This window comes from Mustelus asterias, chromosome 1 (assembly GCF_964213995.1).
Source record: "Mustelus asterias chromosome 1, sMusAst1.hap1.1, whole genome shotgun sequence".
NCBI lineage: Eukaryota > Metazoa > Chordata > Chondrichthyes > Carcharhiniformes > Triakidae > Mustelus > Mustelus asterias.
The window spans coordinates 83,988,729-84,008,272 of NC_135801.1; the positions used below are offsets into that span (position 1 = coordinate 83,988,729).

The 19,544-nt window shown below is 41.7% G+C and overlaps 1 protein-coding gene across 6 annotated transcripts in view; it reads left to right on the plus strand.

Annotated features, from left to right (window-relative positions):
• Positions 1-1,136: 1,136 nt before the first annotated feature.
• The window catches only part of LOC144494864 (septin-11), a 91,362-nt gene continuing 72,954 nt past the window's right edge, over positions 1,137-19,544 (plus strand). For 3 of the 6 annotated variants that reach the window (XM_078214363.1, XM_078214355.1, XM_078214345.1), the window contains exon 1: positions 1,137-1,223. In XM_078214363.1, the coding sequence (XP_078070489.1) occupies positions 1,143-1,223 (81 nt within the window). In that variant the 5' untranslated portion in view covers positions 1,137-1,142. Of the gene's footprint in view, positions 1,224-1,251; positions 1,600-19,544 lie in introns of those variants that run through there. The other 3 variants (XM_078214390.1, XM_078214382.1, XM_078214372.1) reach the window with 1 other exon arrangement.

Genomic DNA, 19,544 nt, shown 5'->3' on the forward strand with positions numbered 1-19,544 from the left:
CCTTCCAGACTCAACAAATTCAAAGTTCAAAAAATCCAGATCATAACCACTGCTCTCTTGACAGCAGCTGCTGGTAATGATTCTGCTGTTGCCATTTTCACCTGCTCAGACCAATTTTTGATTTCCTTTGACTTGATCCATCACCATTCCTCTTTGCCTTGTACCATCATCCTTTGTCCTTTAATTTCTCTTGCCTTCCATCCTTTTATGACTTTCCCTTTTGATATTTGACAGCAGGGGGCATCACATCTAAGCCTGGTCATATTCTCACTTGACTGTCAGATGCACATCCAGCAGAAGATTTACAGAGCAGTACAGAGTGGCAATCCTTTTCTAATCCAGGACTTTTTCTTTCAAATTTGAACTTTATTCATTGATCAACTATTTACAAACATTTCTTCACAGCACAAACTCCTGCCATAGTTCATTTATGAGCAAGATAATTTATGGCAGTGTTTACATTGAAACATTTAAGTTCCATATTCTGAGACCAACTGTTGTCATGACTGCTTTAACTACATCAGTGGAGTGATAAATCATCAGCCCAACACTTAACAAACTAAAACACACGCTCGCTCCACATGCCCATGAGGATGGCATCATTAACGCGAGTGGTCTATTTGGATAAAAATTGTAGGTCATTGCCCTTAAAGTTTGATTCGCCTGGCCGACAATACAACCAAAAATCTTGCGATGTCTGCCAGTCGTTTCGAGTAACGGATAGACAGATATGGTAAAGGCAGGTAACTGCAAATGGGGACCTGCTTGATTGCTGCAGTCAGTTTAATGCATACATTCACTGAAACATAAGACTCCAGCATGCATATTTTCCGAGGTTGTATCTTACGTTGTATCTATGTAGTGTTTACACCTGAAACACTAATTTATCTGACACCAGTTGAATGTTTTCAGTGTGCATTTCTGGCATTTTCAGTTCGACTTGGCTTTGCTGTTACCCAATAGGATGTGCTAAAATAATGACACGCGTTGCCTGGACACATTACGGTCGTGTTACATTAACGCACACACTCGTCATTATTGCAAATCAAAAATGTAAATTTCCAAATATGGAATCTAAATAGCACGAATGTGGGAAATGTTCTACTGCTTAAAACGTTTTGGTTAATCTGAAAGGAACACGCATGAGAAACATCCACTTAACAACAAACTTCCAGGAAAGACATATAAAGTATCTTGTTTATCTCCTCCTCTCCCGGACCACAGTAAGTCAGTGTAATCGAGAGGGGGAGTACATTCTTTTAATGTTATGTTAGCAGGTTCCCACGTATTTCAGGCGTCCGCACTCGGTGGGATTTGTTACATCATAAAGAGTGAAATTGTTGATCTTGGATACATTGTTGCACGGGGCGGATACAATGTTTCAGTTCAGGATTGAGGATTGCGCGGCACCCCTGCGGGCTCTGCCTGTGTGTGTGTGAGAGTGAGTGAGTGAGTGAGGAGCCTGTCTGTGTGTGCAGGATGCCATATTGAAGCCAGTGGAGAGGCTTAGGGTAAGGAGCTTAGCAGAGCACCAGCTACACACAGCCCCCCGCCCAGCTACAGCAACTCAGGATGACTGCTCTAGTCGGAAGGAAGCCGGTGAGTGCCCATTCTTTCATGTAACGTCTCTGTGTGTGGATGTAGAGGCTGTGGGGGTGCGATTGGACTGTTCCCTTTTCTGTCAATGAACCGCTAAACTGCACAGTTGCCTGTTGGAAGGGGTTAACTTAACAGCGAGAGGGGAGGGGGGTTGAGAAAAGGAAGCGGCAGTTCAACCAGTTGTTTCAGTGGGGAAATTACATCTGAAGCATTTCAGTTGTGCATTTCCATTTATTGCTAAATAGGCAGGCGAGGTTAATTAAAGATGTGTTCACCAGTCCATACCTTTTCCGTTAACAAGTGTTAATGGCGTCGCTCTTAATGTTGGATTATTTTAATGTTGGGTTGTTTGAACGGTGGGAGAGCCCGGAGGGGGAGTGGAGTTTGCCTTTCCCAGAGGTTGCTGCTGGAGCGGATGGGATGGGACCTCTCCCTCCCTCTCTCCCGCTGCCAGCAGTCAGCTCAGCGCTGAATGAGCTTCCCCACAGACAGAGGAAGCTGTGGCAAAGCAGGGCCTGTGCTCCTGCACTGACTCATCAACTGAACCACGATATTTTCCCCTCTATTTTTCAATTTTCGTAAATGCAATTTGCATTATGGACAGGAGGATTAGTAATTCGGACCAAGAGCTGGCTCTAAATGCCAAAATATCACTCTATAATTTTTGCCAACCGACCCACTCCAAGATAGATTTTTCATATCTCCGGGTGTAAGTGGAGAGGGGTCTTCGCATCTTGCCTTGAACTCTTTAAATTTTCTTCCCGTTTGCCATGTGGCAGATGACAGCATCTTTAGTTTGGCTGAGTTGAGGTAGGCCAAGGGGGTGGGGCTTGTATGAGATCCCGTTAAACGTTAGATAATATGCAATGTTATTATTAATTGGAGCCAGAGCCTCGGAGCCTGGCATCAGTAAGAATACAAATTCAGTGTCCAGGAAATCTTGATTGAATTACAGCCTTGAAATGCATTCTCAACAACAGCTTGTATTTATACAGTGTACAGTATGGCAGTTTTAAAAAAACAGAAATCCCCAGCAGGGGAAAGGAGGAAATGATGGGTGGGGGCGATACAATGTAGTTGCTGAAATGAATGGAGAATGCCCTGAACTTGGGCAAATGGATGATGTGGGCAGAATTGTCGAGTTGCAAATCGTGAATCTGGAACCAACTGTAGCTGCAGAGAGATTTGAAAACAAGTCAAAGAATCTTGGAAGTTTCTTTGCCAGAGCAGCAGAACTTTGGGAAAGCTGGGCTGATTCACTTGTGAGACTTTGTGCTAGAGAGGATACAGACTGTGCTGTTTTAGTTGATGTTTGTGAAGGTAAAGGAAGAAGGCAAGCAAAAATATTGTTTGGAAAGTCTATCCTCAAGACGATGAGTACACGGATTAGAGTTTTTTTAATGGCAGTAGTGAATGTTATAGAACAAGTAGAGAATAGTAACAGTTATAGAAGGATATGGTGATGGTCCAATTGTGAGGTAAAGTGTTCAGCTCGGTTGGATATAATGCTAGGATTTAACTAGGGTGAAAGGGGTCACAGGATTTGGGATAGCAATACATCAGTACCGGCAGGAGCACAAAAGGATGGCATTGAAAATTGCAGTGAAGGAAGTTTTGATTTATCCCAGATTAGATATTTGCCAGATGGTCAAAAATTGTGGCAATAGTCCTTAAATCCATGATGTTCATGGCATAAAAGGTGTGTGTATGGAATTAATGAGTGATGGAGAGGCATAGGTAAGGATGAAGCCCTAGGATTACTAGAAGTGATAAAAGTTGATTTAGGAAGAACTATTTGAGGTCATGCAGTGGCTGCATTGGACAGATGACCAGAAGAACCTTGAGAGAGTGGTGCTATAGAAGAAAGTTGAATGATTAATCCTGCAAAAGAGGTATAGAATTTGAGGTGAATGAAGAAGGATAATGAGTGTAGTTGCAGAGGATGTTAAGGTTGTCATGACCAGTTTCATTGCTGCCAGCGGACTGGAAACCAGGTAGAGGAACTCGAAATAGGAAAGATCTGTGCATGTTCGCAGGATGATGTCAACATTAAGGGTGGAGAGAATGGTTAACTTGAAGAGAATAAGAAAATAAGGATTTTTGAACATGGCAGCTTTTGAAAGGGCTGTGTCAGAGAATAGGGATTGGTTGACTGTCAAATATGCCCAAGAAGTGAATGTTGGATGGTCTTGAGCTGGTGGTGACGAGATGAAGAAACGGGTGTTTTGCTTTAAAGAGAGCGACTACTTTTGAGACTGATTTGTTGATTGACTTTTCATACTTATGAGAAGTCATGAGAGGGTGAGCTTAAGGGCGACGGGGAAGATTGTGGTAGGTGAAATTGAGGGAAGTGAGAAGGAATACTTCAAGGTAAGACTGTGTGGTCCGTGGCCCTGGCTACTTGTTCTGATATCACACTTATCTGTAATTTTTTCAAAAATTTTTATTTTAATATTTACAGTAATTCTATCTTTGAAGAGCCATTACATATGGTAGAAATTTTGCAGAAAGATTTATAGGAAGACCTGCTCTAGGACAAGGCTATTGTAGGATATTTCCCTGTAGTACATTAACTCTGCGTTTACTGGATGAGAAATCCAAATTCTTTCAACTTTTCATGCTCTCAGGACTTCCTAAAGCACATTGCATAACATTTGGATAAGTTAGAATTGTAGTCACTTATTATATAGGCAAACCCATAGTCAATTTGTGAAGATCCCACATAAAAAGCAATTTAAATGTTGAGTTTGTGGTGTTACTTGATTATATGTTAACTACTTATAGTAACGTTGCAATATGCCATTTACACTATCCTGTCAGAAGTAGTGTCACAGTAAAGGAAGCCTCTAATAATATCTGATTGTAACATCCGTGGAGCAGAATAGATAAATCTAAATGACAATTCTATTCGTACTTAGTCAAACAACACGCATTGTGGTCATGAGTTGTAAAATATTTTAACCTCTGATAATAGAAATATGAGGACCTTCACATCAGAACCTGAATATATATTACTTCACCTAATGTGTGATTCACAGAAATGTATAAACTGCAAGTTAAATACACATTATTTTGCAACTTATTCATTTGACTATAATTACTGCCAGTATTGTAGTAAACATGGAGTAATTTCATTTTCTCACCTGAAGACTCTGACTTTGTTCCTTAGATCTGAGAGACTGTGCTTTGGGTGAGCCTAGACAGTAATTGCCAGACAGCTTTGTGATAATGGAGGGGAGGGGAGGGGAGGCAGCATGTTCATGCACAGTTGAGTAAATGACCAAACCTGAAGGCTTAAAGTGAGCGGGACATTGGAGCATGGGGATGGTTAATGTGACACTGGGATAAATTGGCGTGGAAATAATGTTGGACTGCACAAAGAGCAGCTATTTCATAAATGAATTTGTGCACAATTAGAAACACACGGTGCTCATGTGACTGGGCTTCCTTTTGTTGCAGAGCACTGAAGGTCCTGACTGTTAATTGTCACTCCAATTGCCAAATTGTTGCCTGTATTCGACTATTGAAGACGCGTGCCAGGACTTGCCTTTCTTCTCACTCTTCAATTGATCATAACTTTTTGTTGTAATTTACCAGGATGGAGGCATCAGTTCAGTGTCTGCACTTAATTATTTATGCTTGTTGCAAAGAACTCTGTCCATCAGGCTTTCATAGAACCATAGGATAACAGAATCCCTACAGCGCAGAAGGAGGCCAGTTGGCCCACCGAGCCTGCACTGACAACAACCCAGCCTATCCCTGTAACCCCACATATTTATCCTGCTAATCTCCCTGACACTAAGGGGCAATTTAGTTTGCCTGGCCAATCAACCCAACCCGCACATCTTTGGAGTGTGGGAGGAAACAGAGTACCCGGAGGAAACCCATGCAGATATGGGGAGAATGTGCAAACTCCGCCCAAACAGTGACTCAAGGCCAGAATTGAATCTGAGTCCCTGGCGTTGTGAGGCAGCAGTGCTAACCACTGTGTTGTCTTTCTTGAGTTTAAATATAAAGGGGTCAATTTCTATTGTGCTAAAAAAAAACCAAGTAAAGATATTTAAAAAGGTAAACATACATCCCAACCATTGCAACACACACACTCTTGAGCATGCAAAATTACAAGTTATACAGTAGGAGATTATGTTTTAGCTAGATTTAAGATTTGGTGATAAAAGGCTAAAAAATAGTGTAAACTGTTTGAGTCCTTCACTGTTGTTCAGTGCTGAGACAGATTTGTCCATAGTTGTCTTGAAATTCCAGTGTGGATGAGGCAAATGTAAACTGCAATTCCTGGAGACGGGCTCTTTTAAACCATAATCTGTCTTTTCCAAAAGTTGATGATATTGCACCTGAGATTCCATTTGATTGAAATTCTCTATCTCTGTGATGGATTCAAACTGTAACAGAGCTCTAAATTTGAAAATGGGAGAAAGAGATGGTCTTACTGCTCCATTGGCAGAGTTCCTGTAGACTCTTCTTTAGCTGCATGAGTTGTAATAAAATACATTTCGTACATTTCAAAATATTTATTCTGGCCACCTGAATCCTCTTCCTACAATGAGTTGGATAGTCACATAGAATAGAATCCTTAGAGTGCAGAAGGAGGCTATTTGGCCCATCAAGTCTGCACTGACTCTCTGACCGAGCATCTTGGCCTGGGGCCACCCCCAGGCCAATCCCCTTAACCGTGCACGTTTACCTCTCTCATCCTACAATGTATACATTTTGCAACACTAAGGGACAATTTAGCATGGTCAGTCCACCTAACCTGTACAGCTTTGGACATCATTCTCCAGAAGATAATTGGTTAGTTCAAGTCTGGACTGACATTGGCTGTTGTTTTGTGGCCTGGCTGATTGGTTTGTTTAATGTCCCAGCCATTCACTTCTGAATGGACCATTCTTCCTTGTGATAAGCTAGCAAGAACACCAATACAGCCGTTGACTTGGTAGACTTTCTGTCTGTATCTGAAAGATGTATCTATAGAAATGCAAATTGTAGGATATTGAGTACTGTTTTAGTTCATCTTTGAAGTAAATCTTTACGTCAACAGATGTGAAATTCCATAGGAGGTTGCCTTGGCATGTCTTGATTGTAAACACAGTAAGAAGTCTCACAACACCAGGTTAAAGTCCAACAGGTTTATTTGGTAGCAAATACCATAAGCTTTCGGAGCGCTGCTCCTTCGTCAGATGGAGTGGAAATGTGCTCTCAAACAGTGCACAGAGACACAGAAATCAAGTTACAGAATACTAATTAGAATGCAAATCCCTACAGCCAGCCAGGTCTTAAAGGTACAGATAATGTGGGTGGAGGGAGCATTAAACACAGGTTAAAGAGATGTGTATTGGGATGTTGGATTTATGTCACATTATCAGTAACCCCCACAGCTTGCCCCCTGGACTTGCAGAATCTCACTAGCTGTTCTGTCTGGAGACAATACACATCTCTTTAACCTGTGTTTAATGCTCCCTCCACCCACATTGTCTGTACCTTTAAGACCTGGCTGGTTGTAAGGATTCGCATTCTGATAAGTATTCTGTAACTTGATTTCTGTGTCTCTGTGCACTGTTTGAGAGCACATTTCCACTCCATCTGACGAAGGAGCAGCGCTCCGAAAGCTTATGGTATTTGCTACCAAATAAACCTGTTGGACTTTAACCTGGTGTTGTGAGACTTCTTACTGTGTTCACCCCAGTCCAACGCCGGCATCTCCACATCTTGATTGTAAACCACATTGGAAACTTCCAGAATTTCCAACTTGGAAAATCAGACATGTCAAGTGGTCTGTGGTTGCCATCGTAAGTCAGCATCTTTGCCTGCTATTTTCAAATTGCTTTTAAAGCAGTTCAATGTATATTTGGCCATCAGATGAAATTAAAGATTAGTATTGCACATGTCACATCATGACAGCTGGATCTTCGTTACTTTTTGGGATTAATTTGAATTCATATGTGACGCACAAAAGGCATTATCGCTAGTTCTATCTAAGTGATGGGAACTGGATGTTGGATAGTGTGTGTGTTAGGGTAACCAATGCTGCAGCACCTGTTTTACTTCTTGGCCATGCCCAATTTAACTCTAGTTGGCTTTGCATCAGCAAAAGTGTGGGGGAAAATTCCCAGAGCCTTAGCTTCATGAGAGTATGTCTGAGACACCTTTGTGGAGTTCAAGTAAGCCTCAAGGCAGGAAGAGGATTTTGAGCAGAGTTAAAGTGAAAGAGATTCAAGCTGCAACTACATCGGAACATATTGAATGTCCCAGCATTTCCTCTATGGTCAAACCCTTCTAGATATTTGCAGCCGAATGCCTGGAGGTCAGACTTCCAATACCCTTTTCCCTGTTCTGATCGAGTTCGAGCCGTAAAGCTCCGTGCAACTTGCATCATCCAGTTCCTCATGGCAGCAACTGGTTGAGAAGTTTATCCCCTTCAGATTCCAATTTTGCAAAAGCAAATGCAATATTTTGAAGTAAGGTTTAGAATTTAGAAGGGGATAATTGGATCAGGATGCACATATGAAATTCACTCATTTTAAAGTCATGTGTTTTGTACTCATTTTCATTTTCCGTTATAATTCGATATTTATTATGGAACTGCCGATATAAATTTGTCCTGCTGTAATTACATTCACTTTCCAATGAAAGGATTGAAGCACTTCTATTGGTAGGGGGGTGTAATTACAGTGCATTATAGGCAAAGACATTTAGTATTATAAATGTCAACATGGGAAATGACCCAAAAAGTTGATAGGAAGTGTACACAGATGGTAGGACTTTTCACATGCTGTAAGGAGGAAGTAGTTGATTTATCGGCACAAGATTTTTACGATGATATCATTGTTGTGGAGTCCTTTCAACCAGTCAAAGCACACACCTTTATGTCATCATATCCTGGAAACTCAGTCCGTCAATTGCGAGAAACCGATGTACATTCAAACACTTAAAATCAAGAATGTGTCATCAGGAGATAGTTAGATTCCAGAGGAGCTTTCCAGTGTTATTTCTGATAATTTTCATGATTGGCAAACTACTTTTAACTGCAAAATAGAATGGTGTTATGTAGCAGTGATATAGTTCTGTGTCTAATATATATATAAATCTCAAACAATTGCAGAATTAGTGTAACATTACATGTAGGCAGTACCGCACTTAACCCTAGCCTGGAGTTTTGTGGCATTGTTCATGGTTTTGTCTTGACAATGTAAAAAAAACATGTTATTGTGCTGGTGAAGTACATTGACCATTTAAATTCTCCCTCAGTGCACCCGAACAGGCACCGGAGTATGGCGACTAGAGGATTTTCACAGTAACTTCATTGTAGTGTTAATGTGAGCCTACTTGTGACTAATAAACTTTTATTGTTCTTTGCTACCTTCTCTTTCATGCCTGTAGCTCTGGTGTCAGAAGGACATGGGTAGATTAATAGTCTGCAAAGGGACCTAGGTTAAGTCAGTGGGCAAAAAGTTTGGCAGATGGAATATTATGTGGGAAAATGTGAACTTGTCCACTTTGGCAGGAGGAACAGAAAAGTAGCATACTGTTTAAATGGAGGGAGATTGCAGAACCTGGTGGTACAGAGGAATCTGGGTATCCTGGTGCATGAATAATATAAAGTTAGTATGCAGGTAAAACAAGTGTTTAGGAACGCAATGGAATGTTGGTGTTTATTTCAATGGGAATACTTTAGCTGTGCAGGGTCTTGGGGACAATGTATCTTGAGTACTGTGTACAGTTTTGATCTCCTAAAGCAATATAATTGCTTTAGAAGCAGTTCAGAGAAGGTTCCCTTGTCTCGTTCCTGGGATGAAGGGATTATTTGATTTGATTTATTATTGTCACATGTTTTAGTATACAGTGAAAAGTATTGTTTCTTGCGTACTATGCAGACAAAGCATACCATTCATAGAGAAGGAAAGGAGAGAGTGCAGAATGTAGTGTTACAGTCATTGCTAGGGTGTGGAGAAAGATCAACTTAGTGCAAGGTAGGTTCATTCAAAAGTTTGAAACTGTTGGGACATGACCTCAGACTTTTGTATCGTTTCCCCGATGGAAGAAGGTGGAAGAGAGTATGCCCGGAGTGCGTGGGGTCCTTAATTATACTGGCTGCTTTTCCAAGGTAGCAGGAAGTGTAGACAGAGTCAATGGATGGGAGGCTGGTTTGAGTGATGGACTAGGCTTCGTTCATGACCCTTTGTAGTTTTTGCGGTCTTATCTTATGAAGAAAGGTTAAACAGATTGGGCCTTACCAATTAGAAGAATGAGAGGTGACCTTATCTACAAGATCCTGAGGGGACTTGATGGGGTGGATACTGGGAGAATATTTATTTTGTGGGAGAAAGGTAGAACTAGGAGACATACTTTAAGAATAAGAGGTCTCCCATTTAAGATGGAGATGAGGAGAAATATTTTTTTAGGGCTGTTAGTCTGTGGAATTCCCTTCCCCTGAAAGCTGGGTTTTTGAATTTATTCAAGGCTGTGTTAGATAGATTTTTGATAGACAAGAGAGTGGAGGATTATGGGAGACAGACAGGAAAGTGGAGTTGAGACCACAATCAGATCAGCCATGATCCGATGGAGTGGGCTTGAAGGGCTGAATGGCCTACTCCTGTCCCTAAGTCCTATGTTCCTAAAGAGAAACAAAGAGTAGAGGCTAACGTAGTAGAAGTCGGAAGAAAGAAGTACGACACAAAGGGAGAGTTAACAACAGATTGTGCAATGCTAATAAATGTAGAAAGAACGGAACGGTCAAGAGTGACCAAGGAGTAAGAACAGACAAAAGAAAGAAACTTGAGGGCCGTGAGTGTGTCCATTTTTCCCAATCCATAGCTCTGCTTCTCCTGAGTTGCTGTGATCTGAAGTGTCCTCCTCGGTTCAGCCTGGCTGCATGCTTAACATTGGACATGACCTGCAACCTATGAGATCCAGCTCCTACCCAAATATCAAAGTACCACATATTTCTCCCTCAGCCCAACATGACACTTGAGTTTAAAGCCGCTGTTATGAGTCACTTTTACCTTTGTATCTTTCATAGCAAGTTTATATTATACCGAAACAACTTCAAATTGTAGAGGTCCTACTTCCTTGTGCATCCTTATAAATTCTTTTGCCACATCCAGACTTGCAATGACAATGCAGAGCAATAAATGCAGATCACTTTTGATTGTGTTGCACTTTCACTTACTTTGTAGGTTTATCTTTGGCAGGAAGAGGGTGGTTGACCCTATGAAGGAAAAGATACAAATGCCACTGGAGGTACAAACAATTCCCTTGAGTGAGGGATTAGTTTGGTAACTCCCACTGTTTGATACCAGAGCAGGAAATACAAACAGCCATTGATGAGAGTTTGGTCACATCTTCCAATTTTTGTTCTTGTTGGTGAGCTGAGGTCTCAGAGTGTATGTGAACACCATCTGTGTGCTTTAAACCTTCCTCTTGATTTGGCACTTTGGACATAGTTTCCTGAAGTTACAAGTGTGACCGTTTAACAGTAGTGTAATACTTGCACATCTGCAGTAATTTTTAAGTCATGTCTGTGACTTCAGAGTAAATGCACATGCACATATTTTGCTCAGGCAGTTATCTGTTACCAGATCCTTCCTGTTGAATCGTTGGCAAGGAAAGTTGTTTCACAGAATCACTTCCATCTGAAGATATTCCGAGCACAAATTGGTTATCACATCTTTTGGCTTTTGTGCTTGCTCTTTGTTGGAAGATTTGTATTGGAGAGTAGCATTGAAGTGGCTTGAATGACCATTGTGGACACTGGACTTTTTGCTCCTGGCTGCAGATATTAACGTTTTGGCATTCGCTCGGGTGGTTTGGGGAGAAGCACTTCCTGAGGGAGATCTCCAATGCTGGAGGCAGCATGCCAGTTAATTTATCAAACTCCATTGCTATCAAAGTTGTGGTTGCTGCCAGCTGCAACTAATACTAGTTTGACTTCCATAATTTGCAAGAGTTGGTTAAACTCCTGCTAACGGAAGGTGGTTGAAAAAGACCAACTCCGGTAGTTAAAGCTTTTTGCAGATGCAAAACATTTTGGCTGGGTAGCGGAGGGAAGTGGGGGGAGGGAGAGTCTTGCAATGGATAGTTGATGTTTAGTAATGGTTAACTTCAGATTCTGTATGCATTCAATCCTGAATCCAAACACAAGATAACATTCCTATAAAGCGATACATGCCTGCAAAGATATTTTCAGCAAATCTCTCTGATCTCAAGCTGCAGTTTGAACGCCTGGTATCCCTTTATGACATTTCACACTGTTGCCACTTTTTGAAATATGGGAATTTATCCAAGGCATTTTCTATTCATTATTGCAGTACCACAAGCTGAACATTGTACACATTTGTTCACATGGACCATTGCTTTGCATTCTGTCTTGTAGCTGCTGTCTGCATTTATTATAAAACAAATCTGATTCCCTCCCTCTGTACACTGTTATTTATGACTCTTTTTCTGGATGAACATTGGTTCATTTCTTATATTTTCTGCAAAGAACCCTGCTACAGACAATTTGTCCTTCCTTCCTTTTAAATGCAAGGGAGGCCTGTTCTAATCTGAGAATAGTAGGTCTGCCTTTCGTAATATTCTGTCAGTAACATTTTTGCTTAACCCATGGCTGCTTGTTGGAATCATAACTGTTAGAAAGTGCTTAGTTCCTCGCCACCACAATTCTTTTCCATCTTAAAAATCCCATTTAGGAGAAATTAGGTATTAAAGAGATGGAATGATTGGAAATTAATAACAATTTTATCAAATTTACTTGGATTTAGTTGCCTAATTCTCTTTTCTTATCAGGCGCTTTTCTTCCCAATATGCTTCACAGCCAATTGACTATTTTTGAAATGTAATGTAGGGAAACACAGCAATCATAGAATCCCTACAGAGCAGAAGGCAGCCATTTGGCCCATCGAGCCTGCACCAAAACAATTCCACCCAGGCCCTATCCCTGAAACCCCACATCCTGAAACCTGCCAATCTCCTGGACACTAAGGGTCAATTTAGCATGGTCAATCAGCCTAACCCGCACATCTTTCGACTGTAGGAGGAAACTGTAGTACCCGGAGGAAACCCACGCAGACACGGGGAGAACATGCTAACTTCACACAGATAGTGACCTGAGGCCGGAATTGAACCTGGGTCCCTGGCGCTGAGAGGCAGCAGTGTTAACCACTATGCCACCGTGCAGTCCCTCACTCAATAGACCTTAAAACAACAAAGAAACTTATGACCTTTTTTTAATGATGGTTGAAGGGACTGGGGTTGATCAGAGCCCCAGGAGAACTATCTGCTCTAAGCAGCTATTAATAATCAGCACAGGAGCCCTGGCTGATTTGCCCATTCTTTAGTGCTGGAGGTTTGGTTGGCTGTGCAGTTGAGGCTAGTTCTAGGCTAGCTCTATACAGACTCGGTTGAAGCTAGGTCAATCTTGGTCTGTTTGTGCAGATGCTCATTGGATAAGTTTGCTGAGGCATTCTCTGTAGGCAAGTCATGGAATTAAATGGTTCTTTGTGCCTCCTCTTTATTTTTGTTCTATGTTGATATGTGGCCTTCTCTCTTCTGACAGAACACAGAAGTACATTTTGTACTAACAGTACAATTTTTCTTTTAGCAAATGCTTTCACAATTTTTTCACATTCAGAAGAGTTAGAAAGAAATAATTTTCATTTAAATGGTACCCTCATTTCATCCTCTGGGCCACTTCTGCAAGTGGAAACGAGGAAATTACAGACTTATTGAATCACTCCTTTTAAAGTGCTCTCAATTCAGAAATTGTCCCTTTTTCACTTTGGGAAATCACAAATAAAAAAGAAACAGAAAATTGTAAAGCTGTTTTCTAACATCTGTTGTAGGGATGCTATTGGAATCTGAACTAAGGACATGTAACTGATGACTTTGAAATTTGAGCAGATTAGAGAGCCAGTATGGATTTTTAAGATTAGGTCATATCAAACGAACATAAATGATTTTTTTGAAATAATAGACTGGAGATTGTCTCTGGAAGCAGGATGTATAGACTTCTGGAAAGTTCCACAGAATAAATCATTAGCTGAATTAAAAGCAGATGGAATTATAGGCAAATTATTGAATTGGTTAGGTGCTAAGGACAGAGTAGGGGGTAACGTGTATGCATTGAAGTTGAAGGAAGTGATTAGTGATGTCTCAAAAGGGTCTGTGCTGTGACCTCAAATATTTCCTTAATTTATAATAATGGCTTTAGATAAAACAAAAGCCGTACATCTAAGTTTACTGGTGAAGCAAACAAAGACTGGTGGAGCAGTAAGTAATGTAAACGGGAGCATAAGATTGTGAGTGGGCAAAATTGTGGCAGATTAATTTTGACGCAGATAAGTGTGAGGTCAGCTACTTTGGACCAATGGTGAGAAGCTAGAAACAGTGGGGGTCCAAACAATTTGGGGGTCCATGTACACGGATCACTGAAGTATAGTGGTCAGGCACAATAAATAATAGGCTAATGGAATGTTAGCCTTCATGGCTAGAATATAACAGGCTGGAAGTTTTCCTACTGTTCTACAAAGCCCTGGTTAGATCTGGAGTATTTTGTGTGCTTTTGGATACTGGACTGCATAAAGTTTATTTTGGCTTCGAAAGGAGAGCAGTGCAATTCTCCAGAATGTTACCAAGGATCCAATGGTTAAATTGAGTGGAGTACTTAAACCAAGCTTGTGTTGCCTAGATGTTGGAGGTTAAGGGGTGATTTTAAGAGGAATTGATAGGGTAGATAAAAATATTTTCCATTGATGGGGAGTCTAGGACAAAGGTGCATAACCTTAAAATCAGAGCCAGGCCCTTAAGGAGGGAAGTTGGAAAATATGTCTTCACAGGTTGTTAGATGTGGAACTTTCTTCACAAAAATCAGCAGATTCTAGCTCAGTAATTTAAAATCTGAAATTGATAGATTATTGCTAGCCAAGAGTATTAAGGTACAAGGAGCCCAAGAAATTGAAAGAAGTTGGGATACAGATCAGCCGTAATCTCACTGAACAAGCTTAAGCAGCTGAACAATCATCATCTGTGTCTATTATTTGTTCTCCTGGCCAGCCTTCCTATCTTTCATTCTTCATAAATTTAAGATCATCCAAAACTCTGCTACTTGTATCCTAACCTGCACAAAGTGCCAAACATCCATCTATCATATGCTTGATTCATTGGATGCTGGCCCCTGAATGCCTTGATTTTAAAATATTCATTCTCAAATCCCCCCATGGCATCACCTATTTTAATGCTGTAATCTTCCTGACCTCTGATTTTTGGGTTTCTCCAATTCTAACCTTGTGAACATCTCCAATTTGAATTGCTGCACCGTTGGTGGCAATGCCTTCAGCTGCATATGCCCTACGCTCTGGAATTCCCCCCCTAAACCCCTCTGCCATCTCTTCTTCCTCCTTTAAGGCACTTCTTAAAACTTACCCCTTTGACTGAGCTTTTGGTCACCTGCCCCTAACCCCCAAGCTACTGTGCTACCTAACTTAATGCCTTCTGCAAACTAAAGTGGGGTACGACCCTTCTTGCTTGGTTGTAAGTGCTACCAACTGATCAAAGGTAACCCTTGGAATATTCTGTTTTCTCTTGGAAATTGATTAATTCACCCTCAAACTTAAATTTTAATTTAATTGGAGTACCAAAGAAAGCTAGCTAGAAACAAAAAGACATTGTAAAAGTTTCTATAGATCTTTTAATAAAGAAAAGAGTTAACAAAACGAGCGTTGGCCTTCATGCATCTGGGGAGTGAATAATGGAAATTTAGGTGGTGGCAGATAAACTGAACAGGTATTTTGCATTGGTCTTTACTAGAGAGAATCCCAATAACATCCCAGAAATAGCTGTAAGTTAGCAATTGGTTAGGAGGGAGAAGTTCAAGAAAACCACAATCACCACAGAAGTGATACTCAGCAAATTGTTGGAAATGCGGGTTGACAGGTCTCCAGCTGATAGGCTTCATCCAAGGGTCTTAGAAGAAGTGGCTAGTGAGATAGTCATTGATGTTCATTTTTCAAAATTTCCTAGGCCTGAGTTTTCCGTCCATCATGCATGTGTACCTGGGGCCCCAGAGTGGGTATGAAACATGTTCCTGGCCGTGGTCACCCCTGCAGCACGATTTCTATTCATTAACTAGTCAGCGTGAAAACCATGCTGTGGAAGACCGAGTACTCTCATGGAAGGTGGGTGGAGGACGGGTGCCGAGAGGACAGATGCTCCCAATGTGCTCCCTCAGAGGGAGCCACAGAGCTGTCTCAGAGAGCTGCTAACCCCTACAAAAGAAATATCTATTGCAAAACTGTGCCACCAGTGTCTAGGCAGCACAATCATACACAGACCCCAGTCCCCAGGTACATTTGTTAATTTTATTTCAGCCCTGACCTTTCATACCACCCTCGGATTGATGCTGCAACCTAAGCATAAGGGCAGCCTTACCAATTGGCCCAGTAGATGAGGAAGTAGCCAGTGTAACTCCATTATTGAAAAAGGAGGGTGACAGAAAGCATAAAACTACAGGCCTGTTAGTTTAACATCTGTCATTGGGAAAATGTTAGAAGCTATTGTTAAAGACATTATAGCAGGACACTTGGATAAATGCAAGGTAATGAGGCCCGGTTGGCATGGTTTTGTGAAAGGGAGATTATGTTTAACCATTTTGTTGTAGTTCCTTGAGGAAGTAACGTGCCCTGTGGATAAGAGAGAGCCAGTGGATGTACTGTACTTGGATTTCAGGAAAGCTTGATAAGGTGCCACATCAAAAGTTACTGTGCAAAATATAAGCTCATGGTGTCGATGGTAACATATTGGCATGGATACAAGATCAGTTCGCTAACAGTAAACAGTAGATATAAATGGGTCTTTTTCTGGTTGGCAAGATGTAACGATGGAGTGCCACAGGGATCAGTGCTGAGGTCTCAACATTTTACAATTTACAAAAATGACTTGGATGAAAAGGGCAAAGATATGGTTGTGAACTTTGCTGATGACGCAAAGATAGGTAGAAAGTTGGTTGTGAAGAGGACATAAGGAAGCTACAAAGGGATAGGCTAAGTGAATGGGCAAAGATCTGGCAAATGGAGCACAATGTGGGAAAATGTGTAATTGTCACTTTCTCTCACTATCCGTTCCCACCAGCCTAAAAATTGAGGCAGGGTCGGATAAGGCCCTTGAGCGGCCATTTGAGGACCTTAATAGATGTCTGGGCTGGGGTTTCCTGCCTGCCTAAGTGCAAAGTTGTGTCTGGGTTTGGGCGGGTGGGTTCCTGTGGGAATCCTGTCCATATATTGAGAAGACTGGGCCTATGTTCTCTTGAGTTTAGAAATATGAAAAGTGATCTCATTGATACATACAAACTTCTTTCAGGGCTCGATAAGGTTGATGCAGGAAAGATATTTCCCTGGTTGGGATCTAGAACCAGGGAACTTAGGCCGGAATGTTAAGGACTGTTCACCCCGATGAGATTTTCCCATCCTGCTGCAGTGAATGAAGATTTGGCTGGGTGCCAAATTCTCCGATCTCGCTGCAGCGGGAGCATGGCGTGACCGGTCAGTAAGATTGCACCCATAGTCTCAATATTAGGGATAGGCTATTTAGTACTGAGATGATCAGGAATTTCTTCACTCGAGAGTGGTAAATTTTTGGAATTCTCTACTGCAGATGGCTTCGGAGACGTAGTCATTGAACATGTTCAAGACAGAGATTGATAGATTTCTAGATATTGGAGACATTATGCAATATGGGGATAGTGCCGGACAATGGCGTTGAGATAGACAATCAGCCATGATCTAATTGAATAGCGGAGCATGCTCAAGGAGCTGGATTTTGATGGGTATAGATAGAGTGAATGCAAGCAGGCTTTTTCCGCTGAGGCTAGGGGAGAAAAAAACCAGAGGGCATGGGTTAAGGGTGAAAGGAAAAAGTTTAAAGGGAATATTAGGGGGGCTTCTTCACGCAGAGAGTGGTGGGAGTGTGGAATGAGCTGCCGGATAAAGAGGTAAATGCTTTTAACATTTAAGAAAAACTTGGACGGGTTCATGGATGAGAGGGGTGTGGAGGGATATGGTCCAGGTGCAGGTCAGTGGGACTAGGCAAAAAATGGTTCGGCACAGACTAGAAGGGCCAAAAGGCCTGTTTCTGAGCTGTAATTTTCTATGGTTCTATGGCCTACTGCTGCTCCAATTTCCTCTCTTTCTTTGTCCCCTCCACATCCACACCCATTCATTCAGCTAGGGTTTCTTATTGGATTTCAAAATATTTTGCTGACTGGTGACTTCATGTAGCTACAGCACAGGTACTAGATGTGGATTAGTCTGATTAGTCATGAGGCTCACTTCATCGCCCGGGTCGTCCCAGTCAGAATGTTCTGTTTTTCAAATCTTTGTTCTTATGTCAGGAGTATTTTGAGTTTAATTTTAAGCAAAGTTGGAAATACAGGTGAGCTACGTAATGAGCTTGATCATTGCTTTGGACGAAGTTAACTGATTTTAACCAGGGAGATGGTAGGGCATCTCAATTGACCTCAATTCCTGGCGGCTCGGAAAATAATAGTTAGGGGTTCACTGTTGGTCCCGCTGTAAATGACATAGTCTGGATGATGATAAGGTCATGCTCCTGGGTCAAACGTGGGTAGTGCTGGGAGGTTACTCACACCCGTGGAGCTACGTCTCAGTGGGACACTGCCTTCAGAAATGGGAAGAATCGAGGCTAGAAAGGGTCGGCACAGTGGTTAGCATTGCTGCCTCACAGTGCAAGGACCCTTGTTCAATTCCAGCCTTGTGTCTGTGTGGAGTTTGCATGTTCTCCCCGTGTCTGCATGGGTTTTCTTCAGTTGCAAAGATGTATAAGTTAGGGGAATTAGTGGGGTAAATACACGGGGTTACAGGGATAGGGCCTGGGTAAGATGCTCTGTCAGTGAGTCGGTGCAGACTTGATAGGCCGGATGGTCTCGTTACACACCTTAGCGATTCAGTGATTGTATGATTTTTGTGTTGTGGTTTCTATAGCGACTCATCAGGTCCATCATTATTTTAATCCAGTTTCTCTTCCAATTTTTTTTCAAAGTTGAATTAATTAATATTAATCCAAATTACCTAACAGTTGCATTCATTTAAGTTCATCTGATTTCCACCCACTCTCCAACCCACCATCCCAAAAATTGTGCTTGCAATTCCATTTTGCTTTTGGTCTAATTCAATTTGTCCAGCAAAAGTATGAGTTTAATTGAACAATTTCTGAGGACAACACAATTAGTTCCTTTTGTTTTTTTAATTATATTTTGTATGAAAAGGAGCTGCAAAATCCAGTGTTCACTGCATCTGGACAGTCCACATAAATGTTTCCATCAGTGGTTAAAAATAAATCCAGAAGGACATGAGACATTTTTACAAAAGGATAATAAAGATTGAAATGCAGAGTTAGAATTGTTTTTGTATAGCATATCTAAATAGAAGTTGTTGTTGGCCACCATGTCTTTGGGCACCGTAGAGGCTTGTGGAAGTCCTGGATTCCGAATTTCCACATAGCTTGTCCCGATTGTCTGTCAGAACCTCAGTTGGGAGATTGGCAAAGTCATAGAAATCATAGAAACCCTACAGTGCAGAAGAAGGCCACTCGGCCCATCGAGTCTGCACCGACCACAATCCCACCCAGGCCCTACCCCCACATATTTACCCGCTAATCCCTCTAACCTACGCATCTCAGGACTCTAAGGGGCAATTTTTAACCTGGCCAATCAACCTAACCCGCACATCTTTGGAGTGTGGGAGGAAACCGGAGCACCCGGAGGAAACCCACGCAGACACGAGGAGAATGTGCAAACTCCACACAGACAGTGACCCAAGCCGGGAATCGAACCCAGGTCCCTGGAGCTGTGAAGCAGCAGTGCTAACCACTGTGCTACCGTGCCGCCCCCTTGAGAAACAGTGCAAGTGGCTGAAAAGGGC